Genomic DNA, 25,552 nt, shown 5'->3' on the forward strand with positions numbered 1-25,552 from the left:
AGACAAAGCAGAGGGAAAGACTCCTGCGCCGTTGCAGCAACACGAGGGCTGGGGCCAAACTACACCCACCAGCGCCGAATACTCATTCATGGGGCCAACCGACGAAGAACTCAAGGAAAGGGAAAGACAAGCACAGCATAACGCTATATCATGGACGGTATGCTATGATGACGGTTGCCAAACACATTTTGGCGACAAAGAAGGCTCAGGATGGTTTCCGAGAGAATGTCGAAAGCGTGACCCACGCCCAGACCACGTCCTGAAGCATTGGCAACAATGCTTCAGAAAGGGGTGCAAGATGCACAAGGCATAGAAAATATCTGCTGGATTCTACCTGCAGAAGAATAGAAGCAGAAAAGAGTTGGAAGGAGAAGATGCCAGAAAGGCATGGGCCGCGAGGATGCGGTCCAAGGAGGAAGGGGCCCAAAACCCCTCGGCAGACACGGAACTGGATGTCAGGAGCCTACGCAGGCAGATCTGGGGACTCCAAGAACAACTGGACCAAACCGAGGCCACAATTTCGGCAAACGACAAAACAATCGCGGAGCTTAGACAGCTGAATGACAATTAGCGGCACACGATCGAGATGGTGAATCTGACTCTGGAATCGGTAAGGGTCAGATGGAGGACGGCAGACGAAAAGTTCCACAAGCTGAGAAGGACCATGCACTCGGCCGGATGGGAACTATTGAAACTGGGAGAAAAAGCCTGGTGGGACTCAGGCTTAGGTGGAAGGGAACTAATATCACGAATGTGGCTTAGCAAGGAAACAGTTTTCACGTGATGCATAGTTATGAGTCACAGGTACCTTATTGTTTCACACATATGACTCATTCGGGTCATATGATTTGTTATGTGTGGGATTTGTGATGCTTTCGCACATGGCTCAAATATGAGTCATGGGACATACATAGGGCGAGTGCTCCTTGCGAGTGTACCTTGTGAGTATGCCTTGCGGGTAAGCCTTATGCATATGATTTATGTTTTGTACATATGACTCGGTCGAGTCATATGATTGGTTTATTGCGTTATAATTGGTTTATGGGTTTTTCGCACATGACCTCGCTATGTGGTCATGGGGTTTGAACATGTGACCATGTTGGTCACATGATTAGTTTGTTATGATTTTGTTTCGCACATTTGACCACTTTAGGTCACATGACTATGGGCGGAAGAACACTATATAAGGAGGCCGATGCGGCCGAGGAGGATAGGTTCTTCACGCTTTGTTCTAAGTACTTTTCCTACTTATTACTTTAACAAATATAAAACACCTTTACGATCTTTATCTTTACTGCGACGTTATTGTTACGCCAAGGAAGGTTCTCCACGAAGACGAGTTAGAGAAAGCTTACGATAGGCATTCCCGATAGAAGACAAAGGTCTTGTACTATCGGTAATGTAGGCAGAGGCCTAGAGCTATCGTAAGACGAAGGAAGAAAGAAACAGAAACGAGAAGTATCGTTCCCCATCGCCAAGAACTAACTATCCAGGGAGGGATCGTTACAGCCCTTCATTATTATATGCAGTTTTATTGAAATCGACAGTGACTCCTGAATGTCATAGGTGTTCCTCTCTTTGCCTTATGACTTCTCGGCCACCACTTTTTCCATGAAATATGATCCTAGGTTTGATATATGTAGTACCATTGGTGAAGATATAGAGAATCAGTATAGCCTGCCTCTTATGCCACCCACTCTGGTCATTCTTTCCTGAGATTGTCTTACTTTCTTTTAGGTCATAAGTATGGCCATCTAAATACTTGAATAGAATTGGAGTCTCATCCAGATTGAGTACATTGGATAGTTGAAATTGACCAATTAAGACCATATAATCTGAAGTAATCCTATACCTTTAGAAGATATTCCTAAGTTGAGAATTACGTCGATTAAACCTTAGCCAGTTGATAACTAGCTGCTAATACTTATCAGGTAAATGTGAAGATATTTTTGTCAGCGCTCGACATGGAATCCCCCAGCACTTCAAGAATCTATTGAACCAGTCTACTGAGAATACAAAAATATCTCTGGAGTTACTATAATGCTTGAGAAAAAGCTGTTGGGCCTGACTTCTAAACTATTCTCATTGAATTAACCTTCCTTTCTGCCATTCTGCCCAGAAAACTTTAAAGAGTTCTTGCTCCATAGCTGGCTACATACAGGTCCAGGTAGCGGGTAGTACCCTTTATGCAGTACTGGGCAATTGAAGAATTTCATCTCTTTTTGCCCACCACTTTTGAATAGTAGCTTCAGGTATTTTCCAGTACAATGAGGCTTCTAGCTGGGTTGGAGGTCGAAACTGTGACTCTGTGGAACCCTCCACTGTAACTCAATAGTATAGTAGAAAAAGCAAAACCTCAATCTTTCTGGCTTTACTATAGGAGACTTGTACTCTTTGAATTGGTCCTTGTGGCTGGTAAAGTCGCTCTGCTAGAGGCTTTGGCTTAGGTCTTGGGCGTAGGTACTCGCATAGTATCGACCGCTGAATACTGGCTCTACCTTGGGTAAGCTGCTAGAGTCCTAATCGGAGTACTAGCTATGCTACTAAGGTAAAGAGTATAACTAAAAGAAGAAGAAAAATTAAGAATAGGATTGGATATCTTAGGAAATAAGGCATGATTACAGTAACTTTAACTGATCCTTTAATGAGATGAACTTGACCTGTCAGATTATTTTAAGTTAAACACCCAAAGTTGGCACATCAGCAAAAAAAACCCTCTTGCCGGATGAAAAATGCTGTGTCTGGACGCAACTCATCAATTTTCTTTGTTCTGAGCATCCTGACCGTCCGGATGTTAACTTGTTTTATCCATCATGTCCAACATATTTCCACCCTCCCTCTCTTTACCTCCACCTACTCACTCACATGTCACAGGTTCTATTCATCCCAAGACTGGCCAATATTTTACTCCACAACCCTATTTCATCAGGCGGTCTTCACTCTATTGTTTCCCAATCACTGTCTCTTGAATGCAACCTTGCTGGCCTGACTCGTCCATGTAGCCCAGATTCGTGTAGTAACTTTCCGTAATAGATTCTTCGCGCACAGAATACCGGTGTAAGTCTAGGATCTGCCCATCGACCCACATCTATATGCTCACTCTGACAGCCTTACTCACACTATGTAGTTGTTTTTGCTGTTCTTCTCAGACCTTTTTGCTATGGTCATTGTACTAGGAAGATAGCAGAAAGACTCATATTGTCACGAATGTGGCTTGGCGAGGAAAAGGTTTTCACATGACATATAGTTATGAGTCACAGGTATGTTATTATTTCACACATATAGCTCATTCGAGTCATATGATTTGTTATGTGTGGGATTTGTAATACTTTGACACATGGCTCAAATATGAGTCATGGGACGTGCACTGGGCGAGTGTACCTTGCGAGTGTGCCTTGCGGGTATGCCTTGCACATATGATTTATGTTTTGCACATGACCTCGTTACGAGGTCATGGGTTTCACACATATGAATCAGTGGAGTCATATGACTTGTTTATGACGTTATCATTGGTTTATGAGTTTTTGCACATAACCTCATTATGAGGTCATGGGTTTTGAGCATGTGACCATTTTGGTCACATGACTAGTTTGTTATGATTTGGTTTTGCACATGTGACCACTTTGGGTCACATGACTATGGGTGGGAAGAATACTATATAAGGAGGCCGACGCGGCTGAGGAGGATAGGTTCTTCACGCTTTGTTCTAAGTACTTTTCCTCGTCCTTGCCGTCACTTCGCCCTGAGGGTTTCTTTCGCCATCATGGTGGGCCTTGATGCCTTGGATTCTGGAGGAGATATCTGAGTTCGCTTAGTAGTTCTTGGGGTCTTTGGTGTTGAGGTCTGCTAGGTGTTGCGTGGCGGATAATTTGTTTGCTTCTCGTTTTGTTGGATTGGTTATCTCATGATGCTAGCACTTCGAGCACTCAACACGGTCGCTTCCAAGCTCCTTACGGTAAAATATCTATGGCTTCCTGTCTATCGTCTACTCACAGGTTCCGCGTTCGTTTGAGGGGATTGAACATTGCGTTCGGGGGGATCACCCTTGTCGTTCTTTGGACCAGCTCATGTCTCTTGTTGGGTTTTAACGGAGTTCTTAGTTCTCGCGATACAAAACACCCTTGGGTTAGACTGATGACCTTCCCAAGTATCAACACGTCATACCGGCCATATCTCTGCCTCCAGGTAGGGGGCCTCGTCGGCCCCTCCCTGCCTTGTTACTTTACGTTTCTACGGTCGGAGTCCTACGATGTTGTTTATCACTGTTCCCTTGGAGTTTTGTCCTTGCGGCATTTACGGCGATTCAGTCAGGCGTCTCCTCCTCGCACCCGTGGGGATGGCTTTGACCCTGAAAAGTCTTACCCCCTAGAGTGGTCCTCTGTTGCTACCTGGGGTGGTGTGGGATGATTAGCTGCCAGACACTCGCGTTGTCTGTGCGGTTGGGTGGTTCGGTCGTGGTCTGTGGTTGGCGGCTTCATCCATTGCGAGTGGGGCCTACCTTCTGTGTGTCTGCTTCTGTTCATTCGCCCTCTCCCTTCTTGTTGCGTCAGTTGGGGGTGCCTCTTGCCCGTCGTTCGGTCTGAGCCTGTTGCCGGACCTGTGGAGCTGGCTTTGGCAGGCTCCGCTTACCTTTTTTCTGGCTCGATTTGACTTCGGTTTGGCTAGGTTGGATGGTGTGGCTGGTGCTGGTGCCTTCGGGTATTGGTGCTACCTCCTTTGTGGCTCCCGGCTTTGGCTGGTGGGCCCCGCTCGGCTATACCGTACTGGGAGTTGGGGCTCTGTTCGTGTGGCCAAGACTAATGGCTGCCTGATGGGGTTAGGTATAGCTGTCCTGTGGCTGTCGGATGGTTAATCTGTCCGAGGGGCTGAGGGGGCCGGATGGGCTCTATGGCGCCTGGCGTGTGGGGCTTGGGGGGGGCTGATTAGATGGGGGGAGGCACCTGCAAGCACCGGTCGGACATGCGTCAGGTTGGGCGATGTCTAATTAAGTGTTTCCAGTCTGGCTTGGGCTGTTGGGCGAAGCTGCTGAGTGCTGCAAAGCTTCCCGATGGACCGGTTGGCTGATGGCCACCTGTGCAGATAGTGGGTTGCAACCATCAGGTTGGACTTGTTTGGGTCTTGCATGCTGGGTTTTGTGGGGATTGTTTGGTTTCTTTGGTTTGGCAATGGGTATGGCTGGCAGGGGCATGGCACCACGGGTGAGAGATAGGCCCCACTGACCATTTGGGTCTGTCACCACGTCTATGTATTTCTTTTGTTTATATGTTTGTTTTGGGGGATGGGCAGCAGGTACAGGTCCTCCTCACCATTACGCTCTCCGAAGGTACTTGGCAAAGTGGGTTCATAGGGTTGACGGCCTGGCATGCGAATGTGACAGGTGGACATGTTGGTCACCTCCTCTCTGCCATCGTTTCACCTATAGTTTATATTTGTTTTGGTTTTGTTGGTTTTCTACTGTAGTGGAGGTGTTGCAGGACAGTGTTTAGACCGGGCAGTAGTGGTTTTATATTTATTAGACGAGGAACCTGGTTGGGTTGGTCTTTTGCTCGACTTCGGCTACGCTTAGTGCTGGTTGGCTTCATACCAGAGGGGCTACGGACCTGGACCGGGGCGGGCACTAGATTGTTTGATGGTCTTGTAATTAGTTTCCTTGCGGGCATGACTCGGGGATGGCAGGTGCGGGACCGTAGATTTAGTTAGCTTAGGACTAGTAGTACACCGGTTAGCGGTATCCTTGTGCCGGCGGGGGCTCGTCGTATGCCAGTGTTGGCGGTACGAGTTTAAATAAAATTAGATTGACTTCTAAGTACTTCTCCTCCTTCTTTCACCCCGTGTCAGTAGTGAAGATTTGGTGTCGATCCAATCAGAGCCCTTGATTTCTATTTCATGATAGGCTTCAAGTCTTTAACTTCGAACACCTTTTGCGGGCTTCGTTATTATACCTCCTCCTACGTTTACTGGAAGTCTTTTCTTCCTTCTACTTATCCTTTCGGTTGTTCACTATGGTCACCTCCTTACAGTCACAATGGCTAAGTGAGCCTCCGTTCCCTCCACCACGTCCGCTCTACGTTCATCAGTGGTTCTGTCTCGTGCTGTCGAGAAGAACTTCGCCCTGGAGGCCGAAGTCTCTCCCCTTCAGCATCACATCTCTGTCCTTTCTCACTGATTTCATCGCACTGGGAAAGAGATATCTGCCTTGTTGGCTGCCCTTGAGAATGAACATGCTATTAATCGTTGTTATCTCATGATGTTGGCGGCTGAAGCTCCTACGGTTATCCCTTCCTCGCCTGTCCCGTCGGTCACTTCGGTTGCTACGGTGGTCTCGGTTGGGGGATGTGGGCTACACCCTTAGAATTCTTAGGATCAAGTGGAGGAGCTCCCTTGGGGGAATGTTACACCGCCAGCTATCCTAGCCCCTCCTGCAGCTTCGGCTATGGGTGGTAGTGTGGGTGGACTGGTTCCGGATTCATCTGGTCCGGTTGAGGTGCTGGCTTCTGGTGTGGGTGGGGTGGATCCTGGTGTGGTGACACCAGCTACAGTGGTACCACCCCCTTCGTGGGGGAAGGTGCCTGAGTCCTCTAGGGCTGAGCCTGTGGCTGGTCAGGATAACGCCTCTAGTGGCATCCCCCCTGTGGCAGTGGGTGGTGATACGAGTGGCCCGTTTACTCCTGTTGCTAGACCTACACTTAGGGGTCGGAAGAGAAAGAAAAACATGAAGCACCGGGTCAAACAAGACCAGACCTCACCTGTGCCACTTGTCCCTGACTCGGAAGGGTCATCGCCTTCGTCAGTTCGCTACTGCAAACTGGCTAATACAGAGTCCGCAGTGGGTTTGCCGCCAGCGGAGAGAGCTGAGGAGTTAGAGGAAGAGTTGAATACCTGGGCATGTTCAGTCAAGTGCCGACGACTTGAGAACTATATCATCCTGCCTGCTTCTGTCAAGGTTTTTAGGCTGCACTGCCGGTGTGGTACCCCCCTGATTCTCTATGACGGTTCGTACCCCCTTGGCTAGAGAACCCATGTCCTGTAAGTCAGCTTTCCCTCGGATCTATGCACTTGGGTTTTGGGTGTTTCTTTTTTTTGGAATGAGGATGGGTGCTGGGGTGGTTGGTGGGGTATCCCGGGATCATTGAGTGGGGGCGCTCGGGTGGGTTTCTATTATGGAGGAGGTTATCGCGGGATCACATTCAGGTGGCGGTAGTGGAATTTTTGAATTTTGTATGAGTAACTTGGCTGGCGGGTAGGCTGGGCTGAGGAGGATTTTCTTTACTGTTGATGGTTTTGTACTTAGTGCTCTTGTTGGGGCATAGCATGGGTATGTTTGAGGTATGGGGCTGGAGGTTTAGTTAGTTCGTAGTTAGTGGTATCTGGGATCCGACAACCTGGGGGCCTGGCCCTGGGGCTCGTCGTATGCCAGTGTTGGTGGTATGAGTTTAAATAAAATTAGATTGAATTCTAAGTACTTTTCCTATTTATTACTTTAACGAATATAAAACACCTTTACGATCTTTATCTTTATCGCAACATTATCGTTATGCCAAGGAAAGTTCTTTGTGAATAAGAGTTAGAGAAAGCTTATGATAGGCATTCTCGATAGAAGACAGAGGTCTTGTACTATTTGTAACGTAGGCAGAGGCCTAGCACTATCAAAAGACAAAGAAGAGGAGAAGAAGAATAAGAGAAGTATCGTTCCCCATCGCCAAGACCTAACCATCGAAGCGGTGATCGTTACACATATCCTGTAAAGATAGCGATAGGTACCAGCGTATAGGTACCAGACGGTTTATATTGTTTTCATGAAGACAGCTTACAGAAGGAATTCTGTCTAGCCCCAATCCGCACTCTTGATATTAGTACTGCTCATATTACTTTGGGCTCTGCATGTCCTCTCTGTTGCCTGTTTTCAATTTTCAGTTTACTTATCTCATAGTAACATAATCATGATCCTTATATAATCTTTATTAGTATACTAGTATATACAATAATTCAATATATCTTATTAAACGTTTGCAAATAAATCTGGTGATTCACTATCTGTTGCCTCTCCCTGACAGGAACTATATGCACTTGCCTGATTAATGCTTCTATATTGACAATCTGGATATCCTGGCTGCCGGACTACTGACAAACTCAGATGTGTTTATTAGGATTGTGAAATCTTTGACCATGTACTGGATCAAGTACTTGAACTAATGGTAGTTGACTGACACCACCCACCTCCTTCTGGATGTTTCTTACCTTAAAAAGTCCTAACCACTGTGCTATATACCTCCCTTACAGATCCCGACATGGGTCTGCTCTGCCACCCAAGATCTATACCTAAACATTTCTCAGCTCTGCATTTCAAAAAATCTTTGTTTCAGTAAAGTGAGACCAATAGATCAGGAAGGTGTCCATTGATTGAAAGTCTGGAACTGGAATTTCAAGCTGGGTAAATTGCTCTACTGGAAGCAATCCCAGTTCTGCGGAATTGGTAGATAGCCGCTGCTTATCTGCTAGGTTTGCTTGATATAATGGACCATCTCCACCATTGCGGAATAACTGATATCAAGGACCTCACAAAAGTTGGTTAGCATACTGGTATTCCTGCTGCTTCTGAGAACTCGCTGCAGCCTACTGTAGCTTGAAGACTTCTGCATCTCTTCCATCACCTTTCCTATCCCTACCTTATCACTAGTTCATGAATGTTCCTTGATTATAAGCAATATCATTCTCAGGGTAACGTGTTTGCAAGGTGCTAATCACATTATTGATAAATGGTACAATAGTTGGCAAGTGGCCTGCTCTACCAGAGAGGAGGTGAGAGCTGAGAACTAAAGGAGGCTTCGAGGGTGTACTGAGAAACAAAGTGGTAACCATTCAACTAAGTATATTGAAATACTGTCTGTCAAAGTCTGCCTTTTCTATTGTGGAAACAGGTGGTCTTTAAATACACAAATCTGTTCATGTCTAGCATGAATGAAACTAATCAAAGATATCAAGCAATACACTTGAGTAAAACAAATCAAGTATTAAAGCGATACTTAAAACAAAATATATAACAAAACCCAGTATCAAAGCAATTCTTAAAAACAAAATATAAAACAAAACCAATAACTGAGTACCTATACTGGTTACACTCAGGGCATGCTAGTAGCCATACTGTGATAGGATCTGTTAAACAGCTTCATTTCTGTGATAGGATCTGTTGGGCAGCTTCATTTTTGTTTGATCTCCGGTAGCCTTCTTTGATCTATTCTTTATGTACTAATTTACTGACATAAGTAGAATACGTTACCATGGACCCAAAATATCGGATGTGGGCTGCAAAGTGACTTAGATAGCACATCTTGATAAAGTTGAAATGGCCTTCAGACTAGATCAAATCTACCCGGTAATCTATTCTTTAGTGTCTCTGTTCTTCCACCAGTTAATGGCATTTGGGGGTAGAAATGCTGGGATGTGCTTTGGCTTGTTGATCTGCTATCTCTTCTCATAATTCACAATCCTGATAACTTACCTGAGTATGCGTAGCCTTCGACGTATAAAACTCTAGAAATATGTCTTTTGTCTAGTGAAATGTCAGCAGATAATCTTTCATATAAGATATGATGTTAGGCATATAACTCTGATACTGTGTCATCAGACTAAAATCAATCAGTACACTAACACATTGCAAGGTACAATTGAAAGAAAGGTGCTAAGAGCTGTCTAGATTTCATAATGTGGACACTAGTGCAGCTATAATGCCTCTACTGAGGTTACACATTTCCTTTCCTTGCCATTGCGTGACTTCCCGAAAGGGCTTTTTGGTATACTGAATCTGGGATAAGGGAAAAGTTCTTTCCAGATGTTGTCAAATGCCTGCTACCATTTGTGCTTTTTCAGGAATCTTTCTACCTATTTAATCATATATTTAAATAGGCCAAGGTAGATATTATGCAACAGATCTGACTACAGAGGTCTGCAGAGTCTACATGGTAGAGTTCAGAGAAAATGTTATAGTCTGTTTTCATGCCAATCTGCTTGAGATATTTTGTAGCACTAGCCATTTCCGTTCCGCGGTATCCCCAGGCAGTTTTCACATAAAATATATAGTTACAGATTATATATGTACGCCATGGATCTCCACCAAGCTTCCTGCCCAGAACATTACACTTCAGGAACAACTTACTACTTATTCCATATACGGTCGTATGCTAAACATGATGCACAATCCAGGTAGACAGGATGGGAAAACAGAGGTGTGTTTTCCTGTTTGAGCAATTCATTATTATACCCTCATGGGTAATGGCCAGTAATGGTATAAAGATGAGATTAAAAACAAACTGTAAAGAATCTGCATTTATCTGCCGCTGGACTTCATCGGTGAGGGCTGATTTACCACTAAACTGCGGTGGTACCAGCAGTAATGGAAAAAGGAGAATCAGCATCTTGGCTAGGTTATTTCTAGTCCACGAAAGGCTATTTCTAATTGTCATGTATTTCGGCCAGACTTACTTATCACCCAAGAAATTGGTAAGGTGAGTCTGGTCCGACAATCCGAGGATTGGTACTAATGTTGACCTGGCTAGTAGTGACTCTTATTAGGAAACAGGAGGTATTGTTAACATGAGAAATACTGTCAACTCCTAGCTTTTCTGGGCCAATTTTATACTTGAGTTTCCTACTACTAGTCTGCTATATGTATCTTGGAGTACAATCATTCTCCACTTGAATTATATTCGTGAATAGATGCGTACACTATCTCAAGTATATATACAACCTGGCGGATCAAGTAGCAGATGTAGTCAACAATATTTCTATAATAGAATGTCGTTACATGTTTTACATCATCTGCAATGGCTTCTGTCCACTCCAGATACTTGTTGAATGGGTCCAGTGCTTTGAGGTTTTCCTCAACCTATACTCAGACTCAAATGACCTGGCGTTACGATCTTCTAAGCCTTTCGCAAAATAATCATCAACCTATAACTTGGCTACCTTAGTCTGGATATCCCAGCTAGCTAAATTGAAGTCATCTTTGGATGAAAAAGGGTTCCATGGGTTATCATTCATGGCCTAATTGAGCTCAGCATAGCCAGCAACATACACGATTATACTGCTCGCACTCGGGATCGTCTGTTGATTTGGTAGGCTTGCCATATCAGGTGGCTGAGATATATCAGGGTCTTCTAAGTCAGAGTTGTGCTTTATATCGCTATTCACTTCATGATCTATGATATCTATCTCGGAGTCAAACTTATTGTTAGAATCAACCTCTTGGTCTGCAAGCTGCTTAGCTATAGTGATGACCTGCTGATCTACGATATCATTAGTTATGGAAGCTGTCAGCTCAGATGAGGTTAAGTCAGTCGTAGTACAGAGGAATTGGATAATATCTAGATGGAGTGTTTGTAGGTGTTTTCATATGCTGTGGCCTATTGACAGCATAGTTAACAATAAGGCACTGGGACATGTTTGAAGATATCGTAGTTGTCTGTAATGTTTTAACTTCTGTAATCAAGACATCTATTATGACATGCATTAGCTGATGAAATGCAGGCAAGGTTTGGCCACATAGGATCTTTTAAGTTCAAAGTTAGGAATCTCGGAAACTAGAATTGGAGCAGGAACATTCAAGCTAATAGAATAGCCGACAGGTTCACAGGTGGACATTGTCCGCACAGTGGTCTTGGTCTTTCAAGTATAGTATCTTGGCTTTGCAAGTGCAGTATTTTGCTTTCAAGGTTCATGTTTCACTAGTAAGTGATGATTGTCTTAACTTGTATCCTGTAGCCTATTTGCAGCCCAAAAGATCCCTCAAAAGCCAGTAAAGTTTTCTAGCCTTCAGGTACTAAATAGTACAATGCTTGCTACTCCCAAGCTGTGAGCATCTTAGCATGTACTCTGTAGCCTATCACTGGTTGGTCTTTTAAGTCTAGTATTTAGCTATTCAGTATCATTTATAGCTACCGAGTATAGTGTTTACTTGGAGTGAGTTGTGAGCATCTCACTACATATTTCACAGCTCATTTGTAGCTCAAAATAACTCCTCCATGTAATATAAATTTTTGAAGTACCATTTCTAGATTCCAAGTGTCTATTAGTTCTTTCAAGTCTGCGAGTATTTGGCTTTCAAATGTAACTTCTAGCTTTTAAGTATGGTGAGTAATGTTTAGTAGAAACTGTCAGACATCTTCATATTTCACAGCTTATATGAGGCTCATGTATGGCTTATTTGAGGCTTAAAATGTTATTTGGGCTCACATGGATTTGTGAAATATCTTTTAAGATGCTAATGATTGTACAGTGTGCAAACCTGATTCAACCCACTAAAGCCTTTTCTTGTCTATATATAAGCTACCCCCTTTTACCCTCCTCTCGCTTTCCTCTCCTCTTGATACCATTAGATAATCACTACTTCTATTAACCCCTCAACCTACCATCAACCTACCAACCTCCCATCCGCAAAGATACAAACCAGACTGGCTTCAAACCAAGTATCCATTGGTAATTACTTGGTTCAGTTTAATGACTATAATACGCTTACAGCTAATAATCCTCCACAAAGCATTTTCAATCCACAAAAGTCCAGCAACTACTTGATGCCATATGCCAAATCTTTCCCATTTCTGTTACAGTACATACAAAATCCAGTTATAATTCCCACCTCTTTCTCCTGTTTCCAGCTGACAAATTTCATCAACAAAAGATATTCATTCTCCCGCTGTCCCCCCCCCCAACCCATACACGATACTAACTTCGAAATCTGGACTTGTTTCCCTAATAACACCGGGCTATAAAAATGATGGCGATATGTATTGGTACAAACAAGTCTGTCGATTCCCAAACCCAGATACTTTCAGTTCAGAGTATAGTGCTTGGTAGAATGCCGTGAAGCACAGGATAGAGCATGAGTGGATTACACAGTACAGGAGCACTACTCCATCCCAATCAGTGACCATTCAGGCATATACCCTTACAGTGGAGCCCATTGCTAGTAATAGCACAATGTACTACTAGTAGACCAACACAACAAGGGGTAGGCAGTTCACCGAATGTCTGGACCTTTTGCTCAAGGATGTAGTAAAAAGGTATTTGAGAACATTGTAGGCGATTGGTCTGGCTGTTGATCCTTCTCCTGCTTTTCCTGTGGCTGTTGTCACTGGAAATGATTGTAAGTTTCCTAAAACTGTCCATAGCAGATTAATATCATATCATTTATAGTAATACAGATCCTATAGGTTTTACTAAACTGTGCAGGGTTTACTTGTAGTTCAACATACCATCCGAGGTCTAACCGAGTACTCCACTCCTGTCCGAGTTGGACAAGGTCCTGTGACAAACTCATGGAGTGGTCTCCTGGCTGGAACTAATAGAACCTATTGCATTCCACTTGCTCTCTCAAATAAAAAGAATAGTAACTGACAGGAATAGATTTCGACATCTTATAGGTGCCACTCAGTACAGTAAAACCTTGCTCCTCAACAATCCAAATAAGCCACTACTGATATCTGAGATAATTCCCATCTTGTTGAATTGCCACGTCTGCATCTGGTGGGGGTTGAGTCTGCCCAATGAACCGATAGACTTGTTGTTCCAATACTATTGCGATGCGGATGATGAGCCTGAAATACCTCCTCTGTATCGTCAGCTGTATGGGTCGTGGAATAACTGGAAAGAGGAAGAGGAGACAGACCAGAAGGAGGATCAGGAGAAGAAGGAGGAGGAGGAAGAAGTGTAGGAGGAGAATGGAGATAGAGATGAAAATGATGACGATAATTATGAGGTCCACTGGCCCAGGAAATCTGCACCAGCCATGAAAAAGGCCTCAAGATAGAAGCCTAAGACAATGCATATTACCCACCTACTATTCCAAGGTAAACAAGCTTTACTCTATCCAGCGGATACAAACACTCGTGTATTGAGGTCCAGCAAGCAAATATGATTAGTAGCAGTTATTGGAAATGCTAAGCAAAAGAAAATAGCAGAACTATCTGGCTGGGCAGCTGTCAACACTTCCAGCAAGTGTGATCTGGCCGCAATGACAGGGTCTAATAGCTCAAAGCACCCGGTTCACATTGGAGAACCTCCAGTAAAGGTAGCTTAAACCTCTAACATACCCAGTCCACTGAAAAGCCCTTTCTTGTTCTCCGATAATCCAGATTCTGATTCTTCCTCTGAGATCATCAAGAAGACAGATTTGCTTCTCCAATTGGTGTCACGATCTCTGATTTGTAACTTTCTTCTTTTTGCACTAATTTCGGCTTTGGATTAGTCTGCTCCAACAAATATTGTCTACTTTAGTACAAGATAGCTGACATGAAATCTTACAGGTAATTTACTAGTCTTGCTAGTACCATACTAGGTTGGTTGTATACTTGGACTTTTTCTTTGATGGATTCGAATTGGAGTTTTACTTTTCAGGAGTTTTGTTTTTTCTTCTGGTTCTTTCCCAGCTGTTCTTCGTTTGGTGGTGTTTGCTTTCCCAAGTTTTGCAGACTGAGATTGTTCCTGCTCTTTTCTATCTATTTTTCGTCTGGTGGATTTGAATTGAAGTTTGGTTTTCCTCAGTTTTACAGATTGTTCCTATTCTTTTCTGGCTGTTTTTCGTTTGGTGAATTCAGATTGCAGTTTTGTTTTCCCAAGTTTTGCAGACTTAGATTAGTCCTGCTCTTTCTTGGCTGGTTTTTGTTTGATGGATTCAGATTACAGTTTTTTTTTTTTTTTTAAATATTGTGGATTGTTTCAGTTCTTTCTCAGCTGTTTTTCATTTGAAATTACCTTTTTTGTCATCCCACTACATACTATTCCCATTTTGCTCAATGTTCACAAGCATTAGCTGTATTCTATACCCCTTATGATTACCATATTATGATCTTCCCGCTTCCACCAACTACATATGTTTCTGTCATCTTAGCATTCTTACTCAAACTAGATTATTCTGTATATTTTATCAATCTTTTAGTCTACTCAATGAGAGTCGCTGAGTGGCCAGTCTCTTATCCTTCGTATTCTACACAGATAGAAAATACTGGTGATAGCCTGTGAACATGACTGGTCTTTACAGAACGCATTCTGATCTTTTCTGTCTTTTAAGTACAAACTTCATAGCCCCCATTAAATTTCTAGAAATCCACATTCCCTGATACTTGCTACCCCTCCAGATACTATTCTGCATTGCCAGATAATATTTAATCAAATTCTGTGAATTTACCAGCTTACTATGCTGCTGCAGTAGCCACGACCTACTATTAGCATGGAAAGAACTTGTCTGTCCTAGTAACCAGTTCACAAGATGCTATTCATATTATCTGTAAATGGTACAATAGTTGGCAGGTGGCTTGATCTACTAGAGAGGTAAGAGCTGAGAACTAAAAGAGGCTTCGAGGGTGTACTGAGAAATAAAGTGGTAACCTTTCAACTAAGTATATTGAAATACTGTCTGTTGAAGTCTACCTTTTCTATTGTAGAAACAGGCGGTCTTTAAATACACAAATCTATTCATGTCTAGCATGAATAAAACTAGTCAAAGATATTAAGCGATACACTTTGTTAAAATAAATCAAGTATCAAAATGATACTTAAAGTAAACATAAAACAAATTAGGTATTAAACGATACTTAAAACAAACCAAGTATTAAAGCAATACTTAAAACAAAATATAAAACAAAACTAAGTATTAAACGATACTTAAAACAAACTAAGTATCAAAGTGATATTTAAAATAAAACGTAAAACAAAACCAATAACCAAGTACCCGTACCGGTTACAGTCTCAGCAGTACAAACAAAAGTCAAATAAGGTCTACAGTGGACATATCTGGAAATGAAAGTCTAAGGAGGTGTTGGCTGCACTGCCAACATCTTTACCTTCAATTACCTTCTCTCAGTCTGCACTTTGGAGCACCTCAGCAACTATATTGGCCCTATCATGACATGAGGTACTACAGCCTGATCTTCTGTACAACAGAGGACAGAGTATGGGGGAAGAGGATTATAGCATAGACTCACATAAGGGAAAATATGAGGAGAGTGAGCAGGAGGATTTGTTAGAGCTGGATGATGATGGTGAGGGTCCGACAGCTGGTTTTGGGACCCAGAGACCAATTGCAACTAGGCATGAATCACAGCGGTCAATCCAGACCATGAGCGTCTACCTGACACAAAGCTCCGAAAGAAAGTTGGTTATCCTAGATAGAAAATACTAGAGTCCATACGAGATAGTTAAAACCGATTCATACTGGAGGTGCCTACTACCTCTCCAGCAAAGCCAAGTATGTTAGCCCTACTCCCAACTCTGGCAATTCTGGGATCTGATAGCAGGGGCCCAAATGTGACCAGCAGTTGACGAAATACAGCTGTCGGGATAAAGCTTACTATCCAGATTAAAGCTTATAAGATAATGTAGGACAGGGCATTGTTTGTAGATCTGTTTACAGAGCTAATTATCCTAACAGAAAGAGTATGTAATTGTTGGAGTAATGCCTGATGTGAATTAGGGTTCCACAACTTTGGTGATACTACCCGGGTAAGTTGGCATTAATCGATAACCTATATCCTATCTATAAGACTAAATAATGTAACCGCCAGCTACTCTTGAAACAGATTCAGGCAAAGCTAAGTGTGTGCAGATCTCAGTATCTGCATACGGTGAAAAACATTGTACCAGATCTCTATATGCTTAATACTGAAGACTGTGCAGCCTGTGAGCAAAAGGTAAAGTACGTACTTGGAAAGGATCAGTTTAATTACTTACCAAATAAATATAAGGTATTGTTTGATATTCCTGGCCATTATTTTAGTCTGCAATAAGACTGAATTGATTTAATAATTTAGGCAGAACTGTTCTCTTAGATTCCTAGCCTCATAGATTCTGGGCATGACATAAACAGTTTAATTCAGGGAGGAAAAGAAGAGACGTAATGGATGATGAGTTTCTGGGAAAGATTAAAGGCCTATTTCTGTATCTGAGCACTACCATATTATGTTATGCTCTGTGGAGCTGGCAGTCAAGAATCTTTATTGACAATGTAAATTTCATACGATCAAATTCTTGAAGTAACGAGTAAAAACATCTGCTTGAGACAAGTGATAATTCAGCTAATCTAAAGACAACCCAGTAGTTAGAATAAGGGACAACACTTGTCTGCATTCTAATTGTTGGCGTAATCTCGTAGGAAGCACAATCATGTATAATAGAATAGATTTCCATCATCTTTCCCTAAGAAATCCATCTTAGTACCATAGGCCTACCTATAAGAGGATGACTATATTACTTAGAATACTATCTGAGAAGCTAACTACTCAGAGTCCTTGACCCGCTGTTTATCCACATCATATCTAGCCCTAACCCTGATGTGGCATATACCTTCACGTCATCATATCCTATAACTTACAAGTATGAGTCATGTGAAATCTATCAACTAACTCTCATGAGTCAACAGTGCTATCTGCATCTTTATACGTAACTTGCACAACTCATAAATAATTCACGTACACAACTCATACCTCCTCACATTGCATAAAATATCCAAAATATATGAAAACATATTCTATCTTGTCAGTCTGCCTTGCTACAGCTCAGTTTATAATACTAACAATAAGTTAGCAGTAGATTGAATTCAGCACTTTCAAGTTGAGCAGTGCTTAGCTCACCGACCAGTTAGTACTTAGAGAACGCTTCTCCTGGATATCCATTATTCCCACTGTACTCAAAAATTCATTATATTTTATGATGAGAATCAAATCTTCCTTTTTTCTTTTCCATTCTATTACATACATCTCTTACAGCCATTAGCTGTGATTGTCTTTCAGACATATAATCATTATTATGCTGAAGTGGTAAATACCGGTACACAAACCGGGTATTGCAAATTCAACGAAATTGAATTCTTTTTGGCAATTAAGTTAATTTATTTACAGACATTTAAGTCTATGACTATCTTATCAGGATTCTAGAACACAGGTCTCATTATCTATGACCCAGAAATTGTTCTTAGTCAACTACTGGACATTCCTGATATCAACATGACAATTGAACCTCTATGAACCCTATCGCTACAACTAGAAAGCTTTCAGACAACACCCAAAATGATCCAACCATTAAAAAGACATGCAGACTCACTTCAGTCAGACGTTTATGATCTCTCTCCTACAATGGCATTTCATATTCAGAAATATTTGAAGGAAAGTCTTGTGCAAGCACAAAGTGGAGTACTTGCAATAACAAACCTTCAGAATACCAAAGCAGCTGAACTAGCCTAGGAGGTATGTTAAAAACACTCTTGCTGTTCTATCCAGAAGGATGAATCATTATATGCACATGAAGCGCGTGCAATGGTGGTTCAAAAAGAGAGGGAGACTGTAGAGAAGTAGCTTGAAAAGGCTTAACACCTTCTCAACACTGCACAAAAGGCAGCTGACAGCAAGGTTAAAAAACAGTGGAAAGAAATTTCTAAGGAGATAAGAAGAGTAGTGAAGGATAAAAACAGGCAGACCAAGCTTCAGACTCTATTGTGTCATGAAATTGGGTATTTTATTGTGAATTTTTCTCATGGCATGTAGTAAATCTATCATTGAACTGTTACTATTATTGAACTGTGTGGCACTCCATCGGAGTGCCACCTACTTTGAAGGTCAGTGTCGTTCAAAGTGGTGGGAACCTTGGCACGGTTATCGTACAGTACGGGTAAAATTCGCTAACTTGTAGGTCTGTATGATTAAGGTTTGGTAATTTAGTCGACGGCAAAAACCCTGAACCCCGTTATTCGTTTAATTATCTCCTCGAGGCCGCTTATGATCCCCAGATTCGGCGACGAGGGTGCCGGAGAGGGAATAGCGCTTTCCTGACGAGCTATAGCCTGAATGCTATATAGCACTTTTGAAACAAGTTAACATGCTAACTAAACCTATTAAGGGCCTGTTGTACCCATAGCTTCTGGTTCGCTCTGTTGGTTCCTAAAGCAACTAAGCAAAATCTTGGTGCTCGCTCAGTTTCACATCGAGAGTGTGCAGAAACCTCACTTTTCAATTGTTGGGGTGATATCTCATTGGAAACTGGGTCTCCTTTTTTCCAAAATTCCTGATTTAAGGCCATTTTACCTGTGCAATATCCCATGATTAATTTGAAATATACCCATTACCACCAACTCAAGGTTCTACAAGCTTGAAAAGCTCTCACTGCCCCTTCTTAAAGGCATTTGGTATCATACCTGTCACCAATTTGCTAAGATAATTGCCCCAGCAACCCTCGCAACAATTGAGCAGTGTTTAAAGACTCTTCAAAGAGCTAGAGTATAATCTTTGCATGTATACATAACTACTTGGATGGTTTTTGTGAGGTGCTGGTATTTCACATAGGTTCAGTGCGTTTGGGAGCCTGCTTAAAAACCCTTCCAAGTCACGATTTTTGGTGTAAATGTGTCCCGGTCACCAAGGCTTTTTGTTTAGTCGCTTTATCATAGACTGACTCATCCCCGGATACCGGCATTTCGTCCATAATATTACCACGATCATCCTACCGCACTCCTGTTACTATCGCAACACATACCGGCACTGTACTGAATATTGTCCAAAGTCGATTGTCGCCCAAAGAAACCATATCACACTTTCTACATCTCCATCCGTCCAGACACCTATCACACTCCTTCTCTCACCGGCCCTCCAAAATGGATCCTGCCGAGTGATCCCCCATGCCCAAATTCAATCCGTGAGTGATTCATGAGCATCGGATACGCATGTGAACTACTTCATTTCACGTATATTATTAACCAACACCAGGTCAGAAGCCAAAATAAATAGCCAACCGCAGGTAGGGGAAAAGAGGAAAAAGGAGGCAGAAATCCTTGCAGAAGCTAAGAACCCAAGCGAACGAGAACAAAAATATCCCGCCCATCGAGCCGAGGCTCAGAATGAAGAACTACACGAGTAGAGTAGACAGGAGAAACTCCCGCTAAGCTGGTGATATGGGTATACCCTTTTTCGATAATTGTTATTAATCAAAAAATGAAAAAGGAGTAATGGTGTAATGCAACGCGAGCAAAGAAAAAAAAAATTAAGTTTGATCATCGCCAATCCTCGGAGGACTATCTTTTCCATCGTGTTTCGACGTGCGAGGGCTCGTACTATATATCTCGCAAGTAGGAAGTGTCAATAGCACATTTACGATGGCCCACAACCGGGAAGGGGGTACGGAAGGGGTCTCAACCTCCTGGAAGCCTTCTTTCTCAATCCTTCACAAATCTTAAACATTTCCTTCCGATAACCGCTTGCGTCAACTCGTTTCCCCCGAAGAGTCATTTGCACTGCTTTCTCACGCTCTACTGCCAAGAGCCTCTTAACGAGTAAGTGTTTCATCGCCCAGCAAACATGTACCCCACAGTCGCTCCCGTTGTCCTGTTGTGGTGTATCCTCTAGATCGAAAAATTGGAGCGAAAACCCGAGTAAAACCCCCAGCTTCTTACATACCTCTCGAGCCTCGCCACAATTTGCAGGCGAGAGCGAATCATAGTGGAAAGCTACACGGTCGCTGACTCCGACAACGAGAAGGGACCAATGTGTTCCACCCTCAGGAATTGAAGGATTGCGGCAGTCGTTAATGGGGAGGAAGATGTGAGAGGCTTTTTTTACATCCGGTAGAGCAGACTCAAGCGTAAGCGGATCTAGGAACGGGGCCGTTAGCTGTGGGTAGGATACCTAGGAGCTCTTTCAATTAATACCTTTGGTGTTCTTTAGCAGGAACACCATTGAGGGTCTCAACAGCATAACTTTATTGTTAGGACTTTTCAACTCTTCATGTTCAAGATATCTAAAGCTCCCATAAAACGAAACCGCGGAAACACCTGTCATTAGCAAGACCAACAACTATAAACGAGCCAGAAACAATGAGACCAAGAAGAAACGCACTCCTCCCAGAACGAGATATTCTACGCCCCCGCCCTGATTGTTAGTAATAAAAAAAAGATATCTCTAACAAAGCATTTCGTTCTCAAAAATCAAAGAAATAATAGAGTCGAAGGAAGGAAAGGATGAGGGCTCCTACATTGTCTGTCAACCAGTCTCCCTTTAAACAGTCGATGTCTTCTTTGGTAACTGTTTGCACCGGCCCGAATCAGCCTTCGTCAACCCATAGCTGCCCAGAAAAACACACCGCAAACATCGTAATCTAATCGCTCATCCAGTCAGTAACAAGTTCCGCCGTAGGTAGTGAGGACAGCAATGGGAAAACTCACAGCTAAGATAAGGGTCCTCAGGTCGTAACTTCATTTCATTCCGACGAAGTCGTAAATTTCCTCCAGCATCAGCCATCCGATCCATCATTCCCCTTCCGCCCCCACTACTTCTCGGAGGAGGGGGAGACGAAGAAGAGGTTGGAGCCGACGAAGTGGTGGGGGGATTGGAAGTAGTTACCTCGTCCCGATGGAACCCGCTCATCTCTCGGATTGCATCGCGGAAAGGCATTCTTTCGTTAGAGGGTTGGGGAGTTGATAGATGTTGGGAGAGTGTGTGAGGTGTAAAGTGAAAGAAGACAGTCTGCTGGGAGTGTTGCTGCCGGGATACGCAGCAACAAGGCTGGTTGGGGAGAAGGTAGTGGTCGATTGGGTTCCAGTAGTTTTCAGAGAACTGAGAGTGAGGGTTATTATTGTTTGTTAGCGGTGTGATTGAGGGAGCACGGTAATGTTGGGTTAATTGGTAGGAGTACTGTACAGTACTCAGTACAGGGCTGTTGGTGGGGAAGGGGGAGGAATGGCGATGGTGATTTTCCCCCCTTACGTGATAGGGTCTTTTATTGATCCAAAGAAGGAGGAAGGGATGTATACGGTAATATGGAAAAGCTAGGGTATGCAGCCACAGGATATCCTGTGTTCTATCGGAATTTGCCTGCTGCTCTTTCTTTTTGTTCTGGGCAGAGTTGGTTGCTCGCGACGTCATGTTACACACTCCTGACTACTCGAGTTTGTTAAGAACTTGAGCTTCGTCTTCATTTTTTGGCCACGTATTGTACTTTCAACACGGTACCGTGCTCGAGTAGGTTAAATTGTTGTCATCCCGCCACGGCTTGATATAAGCTTTTCCGTTTCTGCCTCGTTAGAGTAGTAGATCAATACTACGGTAATAGTCCGGTATCGCCTCCCTGCAGACGGATTTCCCCATGCTTCGTTACTTTAGGCCTGCGGGATGGTGCCCGTGATACAGGTGGGGTACCGGTAACTTGGGCCTTGTATCTTCTTTCTTTCTCCTCTCGGGACTTAGGGCGATTCAAGGCTTCGCGAAGATCATGTATTGCCAAAATCATTCTATAATTAATCTACTCGACGAGCAGGCTACTGCATGGATACAGTGAACCGTCTTGAGGCGTATCACAGCCCACACAAAGGCGCTGTATTAACATGAATAGAGAATAAACCAGGAAAACCTCGAGGGGTTATACACATAACCTGTGAAAGCATCCTCGATCCTGAAATAGGGCCCCTTTAGAGCTTGGCCCGAGGAGCCGCCTCTCCCTGGTCCTCTTCCTTGGCCATATCCCTCAGAACCCTTCTCAAGATTTTTCCAGAGATAGACTTCGGGATTGCATCCAAAAATCTGACTCCCCCTCTCAATCTCTTGTGGTGAGCAACCTTATCTTCGACATATTTGATCAGTTCCAGCTCCGTGTCTCTAGTCCGCTCTACCCCGGCAGCAAGGACGATGTATGCCCTAGGTACTTCACTTGCCACCTCAGGACTGTAAATGCCAGTGACGGCACAGTCATCAACCTTTTTGTGCCCTAACAACAAACCCTCAAGCTCAGCAGGTGGGACTTGGAAACCCTTATATTTGATCAATTCCTTGACACGATCGGTGATGTAAAAGTTTCCATCGCCATCTTGGTATCCGATATCACCAGTCTTAAAGAACCCATCTGGGGTAATCGCGTTGGCAGTTGCCGTTGGGTTGTTAAGGTAGCCCATCATGATGTTAGGTCCAGCCATCCAAAGTTCTCCGGTTTCACCGGCAGGAACTTCCACCCCTTCTTCGTTGACATACTTTGCCGTCATATCCACAGGAATAGTTAGTGCTAATGCCAGGGGTAATGGATAAGATACACCTACTAGCAAGTAATTGCCCAACACTCCCAATATGTGATTTCCATTGACTCCATCGCATAGAGTGCGTCACTGGAGAAGTCTCGGAAAGCCCATAGCCTAATTCGAGCCATTCTCAGTTAGCAGCCCCATGGTAGCGCTACCGATTGTTCCTCCAATAGGTGAAACAAACCTTGTTTAATAGGAACCCTCAGTCTAGCCCACACAGACTCCACCAACTCCCTAGTGAGTGGCGCAGCGCCAGAGTTCACCATCTTGAGACTGCTGAAATCGTATTTGGCTACGTCAGGGTGCTTTGCCAAAAGAAGTATCACGGGTGGCACAAGCTGTCGAGGTGTCAATCATCCGAACTAACGTAAACCCTTGCATCGATCAACTCACGTATGTAAAGGTGACCTTATAGTCCTGGATATGTTGACAGAATTTATTCAGGTCAAAGCGATCCATTACCACTGTTGGTAATCCCCGTAGAATTGCGTGATGCACCATGCCTGAGAATGTTAGATCATGTCATAAGGGTACTTAAAGCCTTCAGGGAGGCCCACAAGTCAATCCGTATATATGGAAGAATGGCAGAAACGCAACCAGTCTATCCTCCGTCCAATCCAGTGGGTCATTGGGCGTAAATTGGAGCTGTGGCCAAGAATGCGAGCGAAGAGTTAGTATATAAATAACCCCCTGGGGGAGGGCGGCTCACGAGATTTGCGACCATGTTCTTATGGCTCAACATCACCCCTTTGGGCAGGCCGGTTGTTCCACTACTATATACCAAATACGCCAATTCTTTCTCCGGATTCGGAACTTCCGTCTTCTTCCACTTGACACTTGTGCTTGGGCCAATGTCTTTCCAGTGTCTGTACTCTTTTGTCTTCTTGTCTCCCAAAACGATGATCCGGTCCTTTGAAATTCCCGCATTTGCGGCTGCCTGTACGGCAATCGGGAGCAAATCAACCAACGTCACCAGAGCCTTCGCACGCGAGTCCTTCAGTTGAAAAGAAAGTTCCTCCACCCCATAGCTCGGATTCGCCGTCGTAATAACGCCGCCGGCCCACAGAGTTCCCCATATTATCGGTGGTGTGTCGATTTGGTTCGTGCTAAAAATGAAGGGGAAAAAAGGGGGGGCGGGAAGCGTCAGTACTGCTCAAGCGCGAGCGGTCATGTTTTATGCGGGGAAATTCGTAGTGGAGCGAACCTGAAGACTGCCAAAACGTCACCTTTTCGCCAACTCCACTGAGACTTGAGACCGATTCCGAAAGTCTGTGTTTGGTCTCGAACGTCTGCATAGGTTAATTGGCGCTTGGTATTCCCATCGATGTAAACGACTATCATATGTCAGAAGGCTTACAAACTTCGGTTCCCGAGTCATAGGTCACACTGAATCAGTTTACCTTGGTCTTCTGGGAAAGGTCTATCCTCTCTTTCGAACAAGAACGAATATATATCCTTTTGGGGGATATCAATGGTGGGAAAGGGCGATGCGATAGGCATTTCGGAAGGTAGTGGAAGTGCAATTTGGCGTTTCTAGAGATCACCACTGGTATTGCGGGATGAGGGGCAACACGAGTTGGGTAGGAGAGGAGCAGCGTAGAGGAGCTGCGGAGAAAAGGTAAGATCAGCTGCGGAAAGACTACTAGTAGAGCTGCACGCTCGTGGGTGTGGGTTGGGGGGACTTTCTTGTCGAGAGACTGGGTGTTAGCCGGGGGAGAAGTTGGAGTTCTTACTTTAACGGGTGTCTACCACATTATTCATACAAAGATTATTGTTATGAAGGTTGCCCCTATTGCACAATGTCTCTGACATTTTGATGTTTTCTTCTGGCCTGGCCAGAGTAGAGGGTCCGAGCTCTACTCGGCGAATTCCAGGGGTAATCGGAACGTGAATTACCTGACTGGAGAGTGGGTTACGGTTGCCTTCCACGAAATTAGGTTGCAGACACGGTCACTCAATTTTTTTCGTTCCAAATGCTTGGGTAATCGATTACTGGTAGTATGTACGTTGGGTTGATAGTTGTTGGGGGACGGAAAGGGAGCGAACTTTTGGAGCCTAGCTTTATGTGCTACCAGATTCTGTTGTCGCATCAAGATTGCAGAAGATTAAATTAGGCTGCATTTGTACGGTAGGGTACTGTACCAGTACTTAGTACAATACTCGTACAAGTATCATATGATGGTATGATACGGTGTGGGGGACTCGGTTTTCCCGATCGCGCTATTTGACCAAGGATTCCAAGATATTTAGGGAGTGGTTACGGGTAGACACCTGCGGGGACTAGCGGACTTATCAGCCTTACAGTTATTATTACTATTATTATTATCATTATTACCCGTATTGTCTCCGATACCACCCATTTTTATCCCTCCCATACCACAGTTTTATCAAGGGTCATTCGGCAAGGTGCTACGGTACGAATACTCGTCCAGTGCAGTAAGGGTATTCAAAGTTGAAAAACTTGAAAAAAACTTAGCTTACTTCACTGTTTCATGTACTGTACTCGTACACGCC

General features: G+C 43.6%; 2 protein-coding genes; both read right to left on the reverse strand.

The window, feature by feature from the left end:
• Positions 1-19,929: 19,929 nt before the first annotated feature.
• On the reverse strand, positions 19,930-21,693 carry GSTUM_00011022001 (uncharacterized protein). XM_002841659.2 has 7 exons: positions 21,194-21,693; positions 21,112-21,126; positions 21,004-21,053; positions 20,868-20,887; positions 20,681-20,769; positions 20,170-20,623; positions 19,930-20,086 (listed from the first exon to the last, which is right to left on the reverse strand). The coding sequence occupies exons 1-7, from the start codon at positions 21,420-21,422 to the stop codon at positions 20,017-20,019; spliced, it is 927 nt and encodes a 308-aa protein (XP_002841705.1). The 5' UTR covers positions 21,423-21,693; the 3' UTR covers positions 19,930-20,016.
• A 533-nt stretch (positions 21,694-22,226) lies between these two features.
• On the reverse strand, positions 22,227-24,742 carry GSTUM_00011023001 (uncharacterized protein). XM_002841660.2 is given in 9 exon segments: positions 22,227-22,990; positions 23,009-23,022; positions 23,057-23,149; positions 23,223-23,376; positions 23,432-23,541; positions 23,596-23,683; positions 23,748-24,144; positions 24,243-24,372; positions 24,439-24,742. 9 exon segments carry the CDS (start codon positions 24,536-24,538, stop codon positions 22,436-22,438), a joined length of 1,641 nt encoding a protein of 546 aa, XP_002841706.1. The 5' UTR covers positions 24,539-24,742; the 3' UTR covers positions 22,227-22,435.
• Positions 24,743-25,552: the final 810 nt, after the last annotated feature.

This window comes from Tuber melanosporum, assembly GCF_000151645.1.
Source record: "Tuber melanosporum whole genome shotgun sequence assembly, scaffold_79, strain Mel28".
NCBI lineage: Eukaryota > Fungi > Ascomycota > Pezizomycetes > Pezizales > Tuberaceae > Tuber > Tuber melanosporum.